This window comes from Eleutherodactylus coqui, chromosome 12 (genome assembly GCF_035609145.1).
Source record: "Eleutherodactylus coqui strain aEleCoq1 chromosome 12, aEleCoq1.hap1, whole genome shotgun sequence".
NCBI lineage: Eukaryota > Metazoa > Chordata > Amphibia > Anura > Eleutherodactylidae > Eleutherodactylus > Eleutherodactylus coqui.
Window position 1 is genome coordinate 16,512,699 of NC_089848.1, and position 13,348 is coordinate 16,526,046.

The 13,348-nt window shown below is 47.9% G+C and overlaps 1 protein-coding gene across 2 annotated transcripts in view; it reads left to right on the plus strand.

Annotated features, from left to right (window-relative positions):
* GOLGA4 (golgin A4) overlaps positions 1-13,348 on the plus strand; it is a 238,344-nt gene that overhangs the window by 58,918 nt on the left and 166,078 nt on the right. For both annotated transcript variants that reach the window (XM_066585713.1, XM_066585714.1), the window contains 3 exons: positions 2,435-2,616; positions 4,068-4,151; positions 8,898-9,045. In XM_066585713.1, the coding sequence (XP_066441810.1) occupies positions 2,435-2,616; positions 4,068-4,151; positions 8,898-9,045 (414 nt within the window). The remainder of the gene's footprint in view (positions 1-2,434; positions 2,617-4,067; positions 4,152-8,897; positions 9,046-13,348) is intronic.

A 13,348-nucleotide genomic window follows, 5' to 3' on the forward strand; every position in this document is an offset into this window, starting at 1 on the left:
CACGAGCTAAAGATGATATTTGCTTGTTTAAACCATAAATCGACTTGTCTAAAAGGGCTGTAAGGGAGAACTCTGCACTGCAATATAGAGATGAAGTGATAGATCTTTATTGAACAGACAAGTCAAATGTGACCTTCCGGGCCAAACATGCAGTGCAAGGACCTTTTCCTAACACAAATGAAAAAAGTAAAGAATAGTGTAATTTCTATGAATTTGTCAAACTATAGAATAAACAATATAAGCAAAGAAGTGGATACCATACTAAGTGAGCACATAGTTACATAGTAACATAATATGTAAAGCCGAATGAAGACAATGTCCATCTAGTTCAGCCTGTTTAATTCCTTCCTGACTCCCTAATGGTAATCGGACTAATCCCTGGATCAACCCCCTAATAGTTCCTACCTGCCTGTATATCCAGATTAGCAATTAACCTAAGATTTATATCCTGTAATATCCTTTCCCTCCAGAAAGACATCAAGTCCCCTTTTAAACTTCTCTATGGATTTTGCCATCACCACATCCTCAAGCAGAGAGTTCCACAGTCTCACTGCTCTTACAGTAAAGAACCCTTTTCTGCATTGGCGATGAAACCTGCTTTCTTCTAGACGTAGTGGATGCCCTCTTGTTACCGTTGCAGTCCTGGGTGTAAACAGATTGTGGGAGAGATCCTTATATTGTCCCCTCATGTATTTATATTTACAGCAAATGAGACTAGTGCTTCATGTCATTTGAATGCGTCAGAATGTGAAGATCCCAAACAGATCTTTGCATATTACTTTACTTTTTCATGCTACATTCTGTCAAAAAAGATCGCGCCCCTAGAAGTTGTTGTCGTTTTACTGCAAAACCCGGCATGCAGCTTCATTTCTGACAGATATACAGATGAGAGTTGTGATGTGTTTTTTAGATGAACTGTCTTCTCACCGGAGGCCCTAAAAGTGGTTCCTCGTTGGAATATAAAAGTCTCTTGGAGCCTTCTTGCGTGTAGTGACCTCCTTTTTTGCGTGTGTAGAGCTTGTTGACCACTAGACTCCTCTATGACACAGAAGAGATTTCACCCAGTTACCAGAGTCTAAGAAGGGCACATTATTGGAATGCAAGAATTCTGACGAGTTGGTTTGGACAAGTGGATTTGTGAGGACATGTATACAGGGTGACCAGACTGCCCCAGACAGACCACCAGAGAGGATTGTCTGATCATCCAACAACCACAATCGGCTCAAGCTGTTTAATTGTCCACCATCCAGAGACAGAAGGCGCCATCGTTAGACCCCAGTATCTGTTGGAACCGTTTCTCGGTGCTTGACTGAAGGATTTGTCTCTTTGCGCTCATTACATATGTACTGCCTTTAACACCCGCCCACCATCGCTTCAGTTTGTAGTGGTGTTGTGAATGACGAAAATGAACTTATACAAAATGGAACCGGGTTTTCTTCAGTGACAAATTCAGGTTTAGTTTGGGGACTGATGATGGTTGTGTTTGTGTCTGGAGACCTCGGGGTGAGCGCCTCAATCCTGCCTTTGCTATGGAGTGGCACTTTACCCCTTCCACTGCTCATGTAATGGTCTTGGGGGGTGGGGGTGAACACATAACAGGAGCTAAACAGGGTACTAGAGCTTTCATGTCTGCCTGTATCACATCTTGTATCCAAGCCAGAGGTGGTACAACAGGGTACTAAATCCTCCATAGTTCCCCCATGTCATATCTTCTATCTAAGCTAGCGGTGGTACAAAAGGCTAAAGCCTCACTACAAGAGGTCAGTTCTCCACAATAAATGGTCCTTGTCCTCTGATATTGTAATCGCTTACTTGTATTAACGTTACAATCACACAGAGAAAGTTTAATTCCATACGACAACTTCTAGGTGAAGGAATGGTTTTGACAATTAGTTTATTTGGAAATCTTCCTTGTATGTTCGCACCAGAATGTCAAGTTTTAGATTGCCTGTTCAATAAAACTCTATCACTTATATTTCCTGTAGTGCTGAGTTCCTTCTCGTATTATACATTTTAGGCCGCCTGCACACGGGCGGAAATCCCGCCGCAGGATTTCCACCACTGAAAGTTTGCATAGGAGTGCATTACAATATGCACTCCTATGCAGACGGCCGCGGTTTGGCCGTGCGAAATCTCGTGCGGCAAACAAACCGCGGCATGTCCTATTTTTGTGCGGGGCTCGCACTCACCCGGCCGCCGGCTCCGGTCTGCGCCGCAGCCGGCACATGAAAGAGCTGGGGCCGCCAGGCGCGGGAGAGTACGCGCTCGTCCCTGCAGGCTCTCGGGTCGGGTCCCGCGGCGAGAATTCTCACTGCCGGATCCGACCCGCTCGTGTGCAGGCGGCCTTAGTCAGTATATCAAGATTAACTTGGCCCCCTTCTGCAAACAGTGTTTCGTTATCAGGTGCAATTTCTGTTTCTTTTTTTCTCTCGAGATGGAAGCGGTGCAAACACACTTGATGATTTACAAGTAAGAGTTAAACGCCAAGAGAACCTTCTTCAGAGATGTAAAGAGATGATTCGATCACATAAAGAAAAATGTGTTCATCTAAGCAGCGAAAAAGAAGCTCTACAAAATCAACTAGAGGAGAGGCTCCAAGAGCTTGAAAAAGTGAAGGTAGCGTAAGCATTTGTTTGTTTCCAAATGTTTACTTTGTTTTGTAATCTTTCAGAAATTCAAAAACAATGTTTTGTTTTACAATTTAGAACTTTTTAATTTGTGAATTAATGTTGATGAGGATGTGTTGAAGAGGAAAAATTGAATTTATCCTTTATGTAGAGGCCATGTTAAGTTTACACTAACTTTTTTTTCTCCTCTTGACTATTCTGCCCCTGCGCTGTAAACAAGGCCCGTTGCATAGTATTAAAAATTGAAGAATGGTACTTATATACATTAGATGAATGTTGACCTATCTTGCTGATTTACAGCAACAATGGGTGGACCATCTAATGTGTATTGTTCTGGTTTTCCACTGACCTATGCTATGAAAGAGGCGCTGCTGACTCTAGTAAGTGTTTTATCTTGCCCAGTAATGGATTCGCATCTACACTGTCAGTACTATATAATGTCCTCCATTCTGCTGCACGTGTGAAGAGAAAGATGGGGAAGCGGCATCTCCTCTTCTCTGTGTGCAGTGTATGTGAGGCATAATAGCAGCTAGTCTCCACTCTACCTTGAGCTGAGCAACAGGAAAACTGACAATTACATATTGAGCCTACAGAAAGAGTAAGAGGCTCTAAATGCAGAGTGCAAGTCATATACTGGCCAGGAGTGCTCTTATTCCTTATGTGCACACTCTGTTTATTCTGAAAAGTCATCCAAAGATTTGGTTATGCTTTAATTTCACTACACTGCATCACTTAGTACAGTCACTAGAAGACTAGATTTTCAAACACTACAACCCAACTATCGGATGCTGAAAACCTTATTGAAAAGTGCAAGCAATGTAGCTACACTTCCACTTGTCACTTTGCAAAAATGGCTATAATAGCAGAAAGTAGCATAAGAGCTGAGTGGCGTTGCACCGACACCTGGAGCCTCTATTACTGCTCCCTACTCTGTACTTTGTTTGAAAGCTAGGTACGAATTAGAAGGACACTGGCAGTTAGAACAGAGAAGAATACAGCTGTTTGTTTATGCAAAACAGCTGTATTCTATTAGCAGCCTCTGAGATGTCCCGCATCGCTTGCACATTCTTAGCTACTATAAAGTATGCAAAGATGATCGCTCAAAACTGTCACTCAAACTATCGTTTGAGCGACTTGTGAGCGATTATCTATCAGAGTAAATGGGGCTTTAGATGTGCAGCATGCAAGTTCCAATGTATAAGAAAGAGGATGTAAAACAACTTATGTTGTGAATTTTTTTTTGTTTTTGGTTTGCAGTCATAAAACTGTACAGATTAAACAATTGTGAATGTTCTTTTATGTAGAACGGATTTTTTAAAATTTCTTATCAGATTGCTTCAAATATGAGCAGCTAGAACTCATTGTTTTATAATTGTTTGAAAATCTATTGCCAAAAAGTGAAAATGTTCAGTGTGCTAAGCATTGTGTGACAAAATGCAGGAACTTCATACGAGTGAGAAGACAAGACTGATCACCCAGCTGAGGGACGCCAAGAATTTAGTCGAGCAGCTGGAACAAGATAAGGTAAATCCATTTTAACGAACACCACTGGGCCTGGTTTGGAGCCATAATATTCAGTTCAGTCACTTATTTTGCTTGAATTAAACAGCTGTAGAATAAAAACCAATAGCTTTGTTGATTATGATTATTTTTGTTTAATCCCACTATCATGTCAGTGGCAGTGCCTGTACTGTTCCTTTTGGTGACAATTCGAACTATTTAAATGTCCAGAAAGGCCAGTTTCTTTTGAAGAATACAAATCAGCAGAAGTTAGACAATATTTTAGGGGGAGTGTCTGAGTTTGCAATGCCCATAAGGGTGCAGATGCCCTGCATTTCCATTCATTTCAATGGGACAGACAGCCTAATGCTGTGCTCAGCTATCTGTATGCACTATTGAGAAGAAGTGAGCAACGCATGTGTGACCAGCAGCCCATTCTCCACTACACTACAGAAATAGGAGAATGGATTGTTAACTGTGAAATACAGGAAACAAGAATGCCCCCATTCTCGGAATCACCCCACTGATCTATCAATCTCACCCATCTAGTGTATGGGTGAAAACAGAAAAAAACCTCTCTGGAATACCCCATGAGGGAGAGATATGGTGCGGTAAACTGCATATTGCTGAAAACAAGTGTATTTGCCTGGCGATTCTCCGCTTGCGGCAGGCAATTTCGCAGTATGCTGCGAATTGCCCCGATTCTCCGCGGCTGACCGGCGGAGATTCGGCAGCGGCTCCCACGGTGGAGCTTCGCCACAGGATACCGCATTGCCCGTGGACAGCCGGCCTTACCGGCAAAATCCTCTGTCCATTGCCTACTGCAGGTGCGTGAGGCTTCATCCGCATGCCATTTATCATTTTGCTTCACAGTTAGTCAGAAGCAGTTGAGTTGAATTACATTACCAATATACATTCATTGTCAAAAACAATCCGTCCCCTAGACGTTGTCGGATGGAATGAAACTTTCTTTGTGTGATTATAACGATATAAGTAAGTCCCCATGTACACGGTCGGGTCAGACCCTGCATACGGCATTCGCGCATCGGAGTTCGACCCGATGCTAGGCCAGTGACTCCTGCATGCCTGCTTACCGATGGGCAGGTCGCACCTTGCATGCGGAATTCGACCCGGTGCCAGGCCTGCTTACCTGTTCAGCATCTTCTCCGTTTTCTCCTGTGTTGCCAATGTTCCAGGCAGCACATGCGCAGTACAGGGGGCGCCGTGTTGTCGCTATGGCGATGACGTGGCCTACTCTTTTGTAAATGTGCTGTCCGGCGCATGCACAATTGAGAGGACACCGCACCCTCGCCATAGCAATGATGATTGCGTAATGGCCTTGGCATGGACGGCTTGAATTGACTTCAGTGGAAGCAGGCCGTGCATAGCCCGTGGCAAATCGCAGCATGCTGCGATTTCTTTCCTGCGTGTAGAAAATCACTATAGATTTCTGCTTGTGGGCAAGAAATCATGTTTTTCCGTAGCATGCTATGGGCTGGATTTGCCTCAAAAAACGGAGGTGGAATTCTGCTCCGGATTTTGCAATGCAAATCCGCCCATGGACAGGAAGCATAAGGGATTACAATATCAGAGTAAAAGGATCATTTATTGCAAAAAACTGACCCCTTGTAGGAAGGCTGTAGTACCCTGCTATACTGCATCTAGCTTGGATACAAGATGTGATACGGGCGGGTATGGAGGCTCTAGTGCCCTGTTATACCGACCTTAGCCTGGACACAAGATGTGATACAGGTGAGCATGAAGGTTCTAGTATCCTGTTGTACCGCCTCTAGCTTGGATACAAGATGTGATAGGAGCTGGCATTGATGCTATAGTAACCTATTGTACCGCCTATAGCTCTGATACAAAATGTGAAATGAAAGGACATGGAGTCTCGGCTCTAGTACCCTGTTGTACCACCTCTAACCTGGATACAAGATGTAATTTATGGGTAAGCATGGAGGCATAAAGATTCTGTATGGTGTGCTGTGGCATATCGTTCCGCATTTGTTGTAATGGAGCCTTTAGATCATGCAAACTCGTAGGCTGTTGTAGTTGGTCTCCCTGATGATTCCATAAATGTTCTATTGGTGGTCTGACAATTGGGCTTGCCACGGAAGTGTGACAATGTTGTGGGGGCTTCCTGTTACCCCCTTGTGTGTGCGGCCGAGCATTATCCTGCTGCCTCTTGGAAGCCGCCATGAGAGGAACACATGTGGCTGCAGGATTTCCTGAACATATTGCACAGCTCTCTTTGTCCCTCGTACCACTACTATGCACCCATTGTTAGAGGCCTCTGTTACATACCACTACTATGCACCCATTGTTACAGGCCTCTGTTACATACCACTACTATGCACCCATTGTTACAGGCCTCTGTTGCATACCACTACTATGCACCCATTGTTACAGGCCTCTGTTACATACCACTACTATGCACCCATTGTTACAGGCCTCTGTTACATACCACTACTATGCACCCATTGTTACAGGCCTCTGTCTGCCATCACATACAACCAACTGTTGTATGTGATGGCAGACAGAGGCCTGTAACAATTGTGCCAGCTGTCTCTTGATGGCAGACAATAAATCAGTTGAAGTTGCTTGTGTTTGTCTGAGGCACTCCTCTTTACTGATGTCCTGAGCCTGGGTCACCTTGTATGCCCTCACACATCCACTGGTCCCAATACCTCCTATACCCAGAACGGCCCAGGTGCAGGACAATTCATCGATGTGACCATCCAGCTCCTCGCATACCAATAATGAGCCCCCTCTCAGACTCTGGTAATGCGGTGAAATCTCTTCTCTGCGTCATGGAGATGTCTAGTAGTCAACCAGCTCTACACAAGCGGAAGAAGAGGTCACTACGCACAAGGAGCCTCTGAGTGCCGTTTAGAGGCCAAGTGGGGGAACCACTTTTAGATGAGGAGACCGTTCATCTAATCACACCACAACTCTCATCATTTACATATCTGCCTAAGATGGAACTGCATGCCAAGTTTTGCAGCAAAATGATAACTTCCAGGGCACGTGTCAAACACAAGGCCCGCGGGCTGAATCCGGCCCACTGCCTCATGTTATGTGGCCTGCGGCATGCAGACGCCGCTCCCCACTGCAGCAATTAGCAGCTGGGATGCCGCAGCTCACTGCTGGTAATCACGCCGGCAGCGCTGATCCCGATGCACACTGACGTCAGTGTGCAGCCAGGATCCTCCTCCCCTCAGTCCCCTACTCTTCAGTTCCACAGGAGAGGACTCGGGAAGGAAGCGTGCTGGGCGCGCACACTGATGTCAGAGTGCATCCGGGCTCAGCACAAGCCGAGGGGGAGCAGCGCTGACAGCTACGGTAGGAGGAGGTAAGTATATGGGTTGGGGGGGGGGGGGTGGGCTTATTATTGTTACTGAGGGGGGCTTATTACTGAGGGGGGCTTATTACTGGGGGGGGCTATTACGAGGGGGCTTATTATTGTTGCTGGGAGGGGGTCTTGTTGCTGGGAGGGGGTCTTGTTGCTGGGAGGGGGTTTTGTTGCGGGGAGGGGGTTTTGTTGCTGAGGGGAGGGGGTTTTGTTGCTGAGGGGAGGGGGTTTTGTTGCTGAGGGGAGGGGGTTTTGTTGCTGAGGGGAGGGGGTTTTGTTGCTGAGGGGAGGGGGTTTTGTTGCTGAGGGGAGGGGGTTTTGTTGCTGAGGGGAGGGGGTCTTGTTGCTGAGGGGAGGGGGTCTTGTTGCCGAGGGGAGGGGGTCTTGTTGCCGAGGGGAGGGGGTCTTGTTGCCGAGGGGAGGGGGTCTTGTTGCCGAGGGGAGGGGGTCTTGTTGCCGAGGGGAGGGGGTCTTGTTGCCGAGGGGAGGGGGTCTTGTTGCCGAGGGGAGGGGGTCTTGTTGCCGAGGGGAGGGGGTCTTGTTGCCGAGGGGAGGGGGTCTTGTTGCCGAGGGGAGGGGGTCTTGTTGCCGAGGGGAGGGGGTCTTGTTGCCGAGGGGAGGGGGTCTTGTTGCCGAGGGGAGGGGGTCTTGTTGCCGAGGGGAGGGGGTCTTGTTGCCGAGGGGAGGGGGTCTTGTTGCCGAGGGGAGGGGGTCTCTTACTGTTGCTGAGGGGAGGGGGTCTCTTACTGTTGCTGGGGGGGGCTTCTTACTATTGCTTGGGGGGGGGCTTCTTACTATTGCTTGGGGGGGGGGGGCTTCTTACTCTTGGGGGGGGGGGGCTTCTTACTATTGCGGGGGGGGGGCTTCTTACTATTGCGGGGGGGGGGGGCTTCTTACTATTGCGGGGGGGGGGGCTTCTTACTATTGCGGGGGGGGGGGCTTCTTACAATTGCTTGGGGGGGGGCTTCTTACTATTGCTTGGGGGGAGGGGCTTCTTACTATTGGCTGGGGGGGGCACAGAAATGTCACTCCCGGCCGCTGGCTCCGCTCTGCGCATGCGCCGGCTGCCCGGCAGCCGGCACATCACAGATCTGAAGCCGCGGGAGCAGGTGAGTGCCTCGCTAGTTCCTGCAGGGGCGCGGGTCGGGTCCCACTGCGAGAATTCTTGCGGCGGGATCCGACCCTGCCGTCTGCAGGCGGCCTTACAATCATCCCTTTGAAGGTCACCATAAGCTTGATGCGGCCCTCGGTGAAAATGACTTTGACACCCCTGTTCTAGGGGCTTGACTTCTCTTTTAACAGTGAGTGTATTTGCTTGTGGAACTCAAGGACAGAACAAATGTATTGTACATGCAAGCATGCTTCTATGATTTCTCCTTAGATTATGCCTTTTATTTGCCATTTGTCTTGTCCAGGGAATGGTCATTGCAGAGACTAAGAGACAGATGCATGAGAATCTAATGATGAAGGAAGAAGAGGTTTCTCAACTTCGTACACTGGTCAAGCAGTTGACCACAAAATGTGAAAAGCTTCAAGAACAGCGAGAGAAATCAGAAAAAGCTTGTAAGTTGCAGGTCTTATCAATAATTCCACATCCATACATTTATTGCCCCTTTCCAGTGACTAGTTGGTTTTCTGTTTCTTAGATGGCTACTTCTCTAGAAATGCTAAAACCATTGGAAACTACTAAGACATAACCTCACATGGTGTTATGTGCTTTGCAGCAGGTGATTTAGTTGGGTAAATCTTTTCTGTTAATTTTAAAACTTTTTTTCTTTGCTAAAGAAACAGCATTTAAAATGCATTCTGATGGTGCAGTGAAAGCGACACTAAATAACCACATGTAGTTTTCTTGTGGTTGTAGTAAAAATGTACCTGAACTACACTGTGAATACACCCTCACTAAAATATGGGCTAGTATAGAGAGAGTATACTATATATTAGAATACATTTTGGTGTCAGACACAATTTTAGGTTAAATCAATTTTATTAAATTTTCAAATAGGCACTTTAGAAGCAGTACAACCATCAAAGACAACTTCGAATAACCATATTGGCAGTACGGCCGTCACATTATGGTATCATAAGACAATCAAATATCAAATGTCAATTATCGAGTTTTAAACATCGCGTTCAAGCATTAGTCTTCTGCATCTTTGAGAAAAAGCAGGATACGCATAGTAGGAAATGTCTAACTACAAAACATACATGGGTGGGGAGGGTGGTAAAGGGAGTGGGAAGACTGGGGAAGGGAAAGGGGGACTAAGGGGAGAGTCCAGCCAGGATTTGAAGTGGTCAGAAACTCTCATTGAAATCCATGGGCTCCATGGGTCGTGGGCGCCCAACCGCTCCTGTTCGTTCTCGGAACCTTCTTTATATCTCATGAGTAGATCTAGATTCTCTGTCCAAATTATTCTTGACGGGGTGATCGTAGATATCCACGAGCCAGGGACAGACATCCTCACCGCTAATATGACCAACCTCAATAGGTCCGCCTTGATCCTGGCGATAGACCTAGGGAGCATCAAAAGAGCAGCCATCTCTGCTGTTATGGGAACCGCCGACCTGGTTATCTCGTTGTATAGTGTTTCTACGTTACTCCACAGTTCTCTGACTGGAGGGCATTCCCACCAAATGTGTGTCATTGTTCCAGGGCCATTTTGGCACCTCAAGCAGACCGGGGGGATCTGATTATCAAGTTGGTGCAGCCTCGATGGCGTCCAGTACCAGCGGGACATGACTTTGAAGTTCTGCTCCTGTAACCTGCCAAATTTGGATCTTTTGTGGCACAGAAGAAATGCTCTCTGCCATTCAGCCCTGGATCGGCTCCCTCCCAACTCCATCTCCCGAAGTGCCGTGTAGCCAGGGAGTTCGTCCCCTGTCTGTCTCTTCAGCAACATTCTATAAGTGATTGAAATCCTGTGTTCGATAGGAGTCAACGACACGCACAAGGACTCATATGGCGTCAGCTGTCTACTTACATAGCCCCCGGCGTCAGGGACTCCACAAAGCCCCTCACCTGGAGATAGCTCAGCCATGCTCCCAGGAAGGGGAGTGGGGGGGGGGGGGGGAATCGCACTCCTGTATATCTCCGCCATAGATTTCATTCCCGAGTGTGTAGTCACGTCTGACTCTTGGGATGGGGGAACTAGGGAGGGACAGTATCGTGGCTTTGTCTCTGGCTGCTGGGAACTGTGGGTTGGCCAACAGCGTTGTAATCGGGCCTGGTATAGAAATCGGTCCCAGTCTCGGGGCGTGTCCCCTTAATTTTAAGAATTTAAAATGTTAAAAATTTGCATTTGCCTCTGTTTTTTAGCGGGTTTTTTTTACGCTTTTTGCTGTACAAAATAAAAAGCGTGTTCAACTTTTTGTACACGTCGTTACGGACGCGTCAGTACCAAATATGTGCCATTTAAAAAAAATTTTTTTTTACCTTTTTTATGCTAATATTAGAAAAAGCACACACAGTTTTTTTTTTACATTTTTCTTTTCTTTTTTTTTACACTATTTGAGTCCCTCTGAGGGACTTGCAGCACAGCACTTATGATCGCTGTGATAAGGCATGGCAGGGCTACTGCCCGGCCATGCCTTATCGCTTACACAGCGATCATAGGCATTGGCACTACAGTACGCCAGTGTCTGGCGTCCTGTAGCCATGGCGACACGCCGGGCTGTCACGATAACATCGCGAGAGCCGGCTGAAGACACAGAGAGAGGGAAGGGGTTAACAGCGCGCTCGGGGGGGGGGGGGGGGGTGATCTCCGCAAGATCAGTCATGATGTCGCTCTATCCCGATGACATAAGGGTACGTCATTTTGCGGGAAGTACCAGCCTGCCATGACGTACCCTTACGTCATGGGGTGGGAAGGGGTTAATGGACGAGGCTCTCCATTTGAAGGGAAAGGAATCCGAGAGTGCCTCAACCTCTTCCAGTGGGAGAGTTACATTGAGGATCTCCGACTTCTGGAGGTTAACTTTGAAATTACTGACCCAGCCGTACTTTTCGAACTCCATCACCACCGGCAGCCCCACCCTAGGGTTCGACTGGAACAGGAGGAGATCATCTGCGAACAGTGCCATCTTATGTTCTGAGGGGCCCTCCATCTGTCCTCTAACCGACCCATTTTTCCTGATGGCATTAGCCAGAGATTCCATGGATAAGGCGTAGAGCAAGGGCGAGAGCGGGCAACCCTGACGTGTCCCGTTCTTGATCAGTATGGAGTCCGACAGGGCACCGTTCACTCGTACTCTTGCAGAGGGGCCATTATATAGGGCCATGTTCCACTCTCTCATCCTTTGCCCCAAGCCCATCTGACAGAGGGTCCCCCCCCCTCCCAGGAATCTCCACCTGACCCTGTCGAACGCCTTCTCCGCATCCACCGCCAGCAGGCATAGAGGTCTGCCTGCCGATCTTGCACGGGCTATCAGGGAAATAGATTTAATAGTATTGTCCCTTGCTTCCCTACCGGGCACAAATCCCACCTGATCTTTATGTATCAGGTATGGGATATGACCTCTAAGCCTGTTCGCTAGGAGTTTCGCCAACATTTTTACGTCTAGATTTATCAGCGCTATAGGCTTATAGCTGGCGCATGAGGAGGGGTCCTTGCTCGGTTTTGGGATTACCACAATGTGGGCCTGGAGAGCCTGGGGAGGGGGGAGGGGGGGGGGAGAGGGGGGAGGGGGGGGGGGAGAGGGGGGAGGGGGGGGGGGAGAGGGGAGAGGGAACTCCCTCGGGATATCTCATTAAAGACTTGTGTGAATAGAATGGAGTCAATTCCTCTATGAAAAGTTTGAAGAATCTAGCCAAAAAACCTGCCAGGGCCTGGGCTCTTGCCTTTCTTAAGGTTTCTGATTTGTTTCGGCTATCTCTTCACAGGTAAAATCCACCTCCATAGCCTCAGACTCTCCCTCTCCCAGAGGGCCCGGGCCGTACTCATCAAGATAGGATTTTTCTTTGTCGCACTCCCCTGTGTCTGCCTGGGCGGGCCGTTCAATATCAGAGTTTTTCCTAATAGAGACGGAATTCTTCTAGGATGTCTCTTGTGGCTACCCCTCCTCCGGCCTTCTGAATCTTAGGAACAAATGTTTGCGGAGTTCTGGGATGAAGCACACGCGCCAGTCGGCGTCCACATTTATCCCCGACCTCGAAGGCCTCCCTTCGGAGCCTATCTCTAAAGGCTAGTGTCCTCTGGTCTAGGATTGATAAAAAATTTTAGACGCAGTGCTGAGATTTCTGCACGAAGAGTGTCGCTCGGAGATCTCTTGTTGGCTAACTCGCTCTCCTGCAGTAAAAGCAATAGGTTCCCCAGTTCCCTGGAGTGTTCCTTTTTTAATCTGGCCCCTTGCGAAATTAGGATGCCTCTTAGGATGCATTTTAAAGCCTCTCACTTGAGCGGGAATCGTGTGGGGTCGTTTTTATGGTCAGTTACAAAGTTATTTATGGATGATTTGACTTCCTGAAAACAGAGGGTCTTTTAGGATGTTATTGTTTAGTTTCCACCGTCGCGCCCGAGGCTCCCGTTGGGAACCGTCGAATTCGGCGTACACCGGGGCATGGTCAGACCAGACAAAGGGTCCAAACGCTCACAAGCAGCCTACTGTAGCAGTTGTGGGCCGTTGAATGAAAAGTGTAGTCCCTGACGCCCGGGTGCAGCAGACGCCAGAGGTCCACTAGGTGCATGTTCCCTAACTCCCTCAGCAGGGAACGTGTTGCTGAACGATAGACTGAGGACTTACTGGATGACGAGTCTAATTCCGGGTCTACCGTCAGATTGAAATCGCCTCCCAGGATGATGATAGTTCCGTCTGCAAACTTCGTTAATTCCCTCAAGGCGGTGATCCCGAAGGAAGTCTGTCCCTGGTT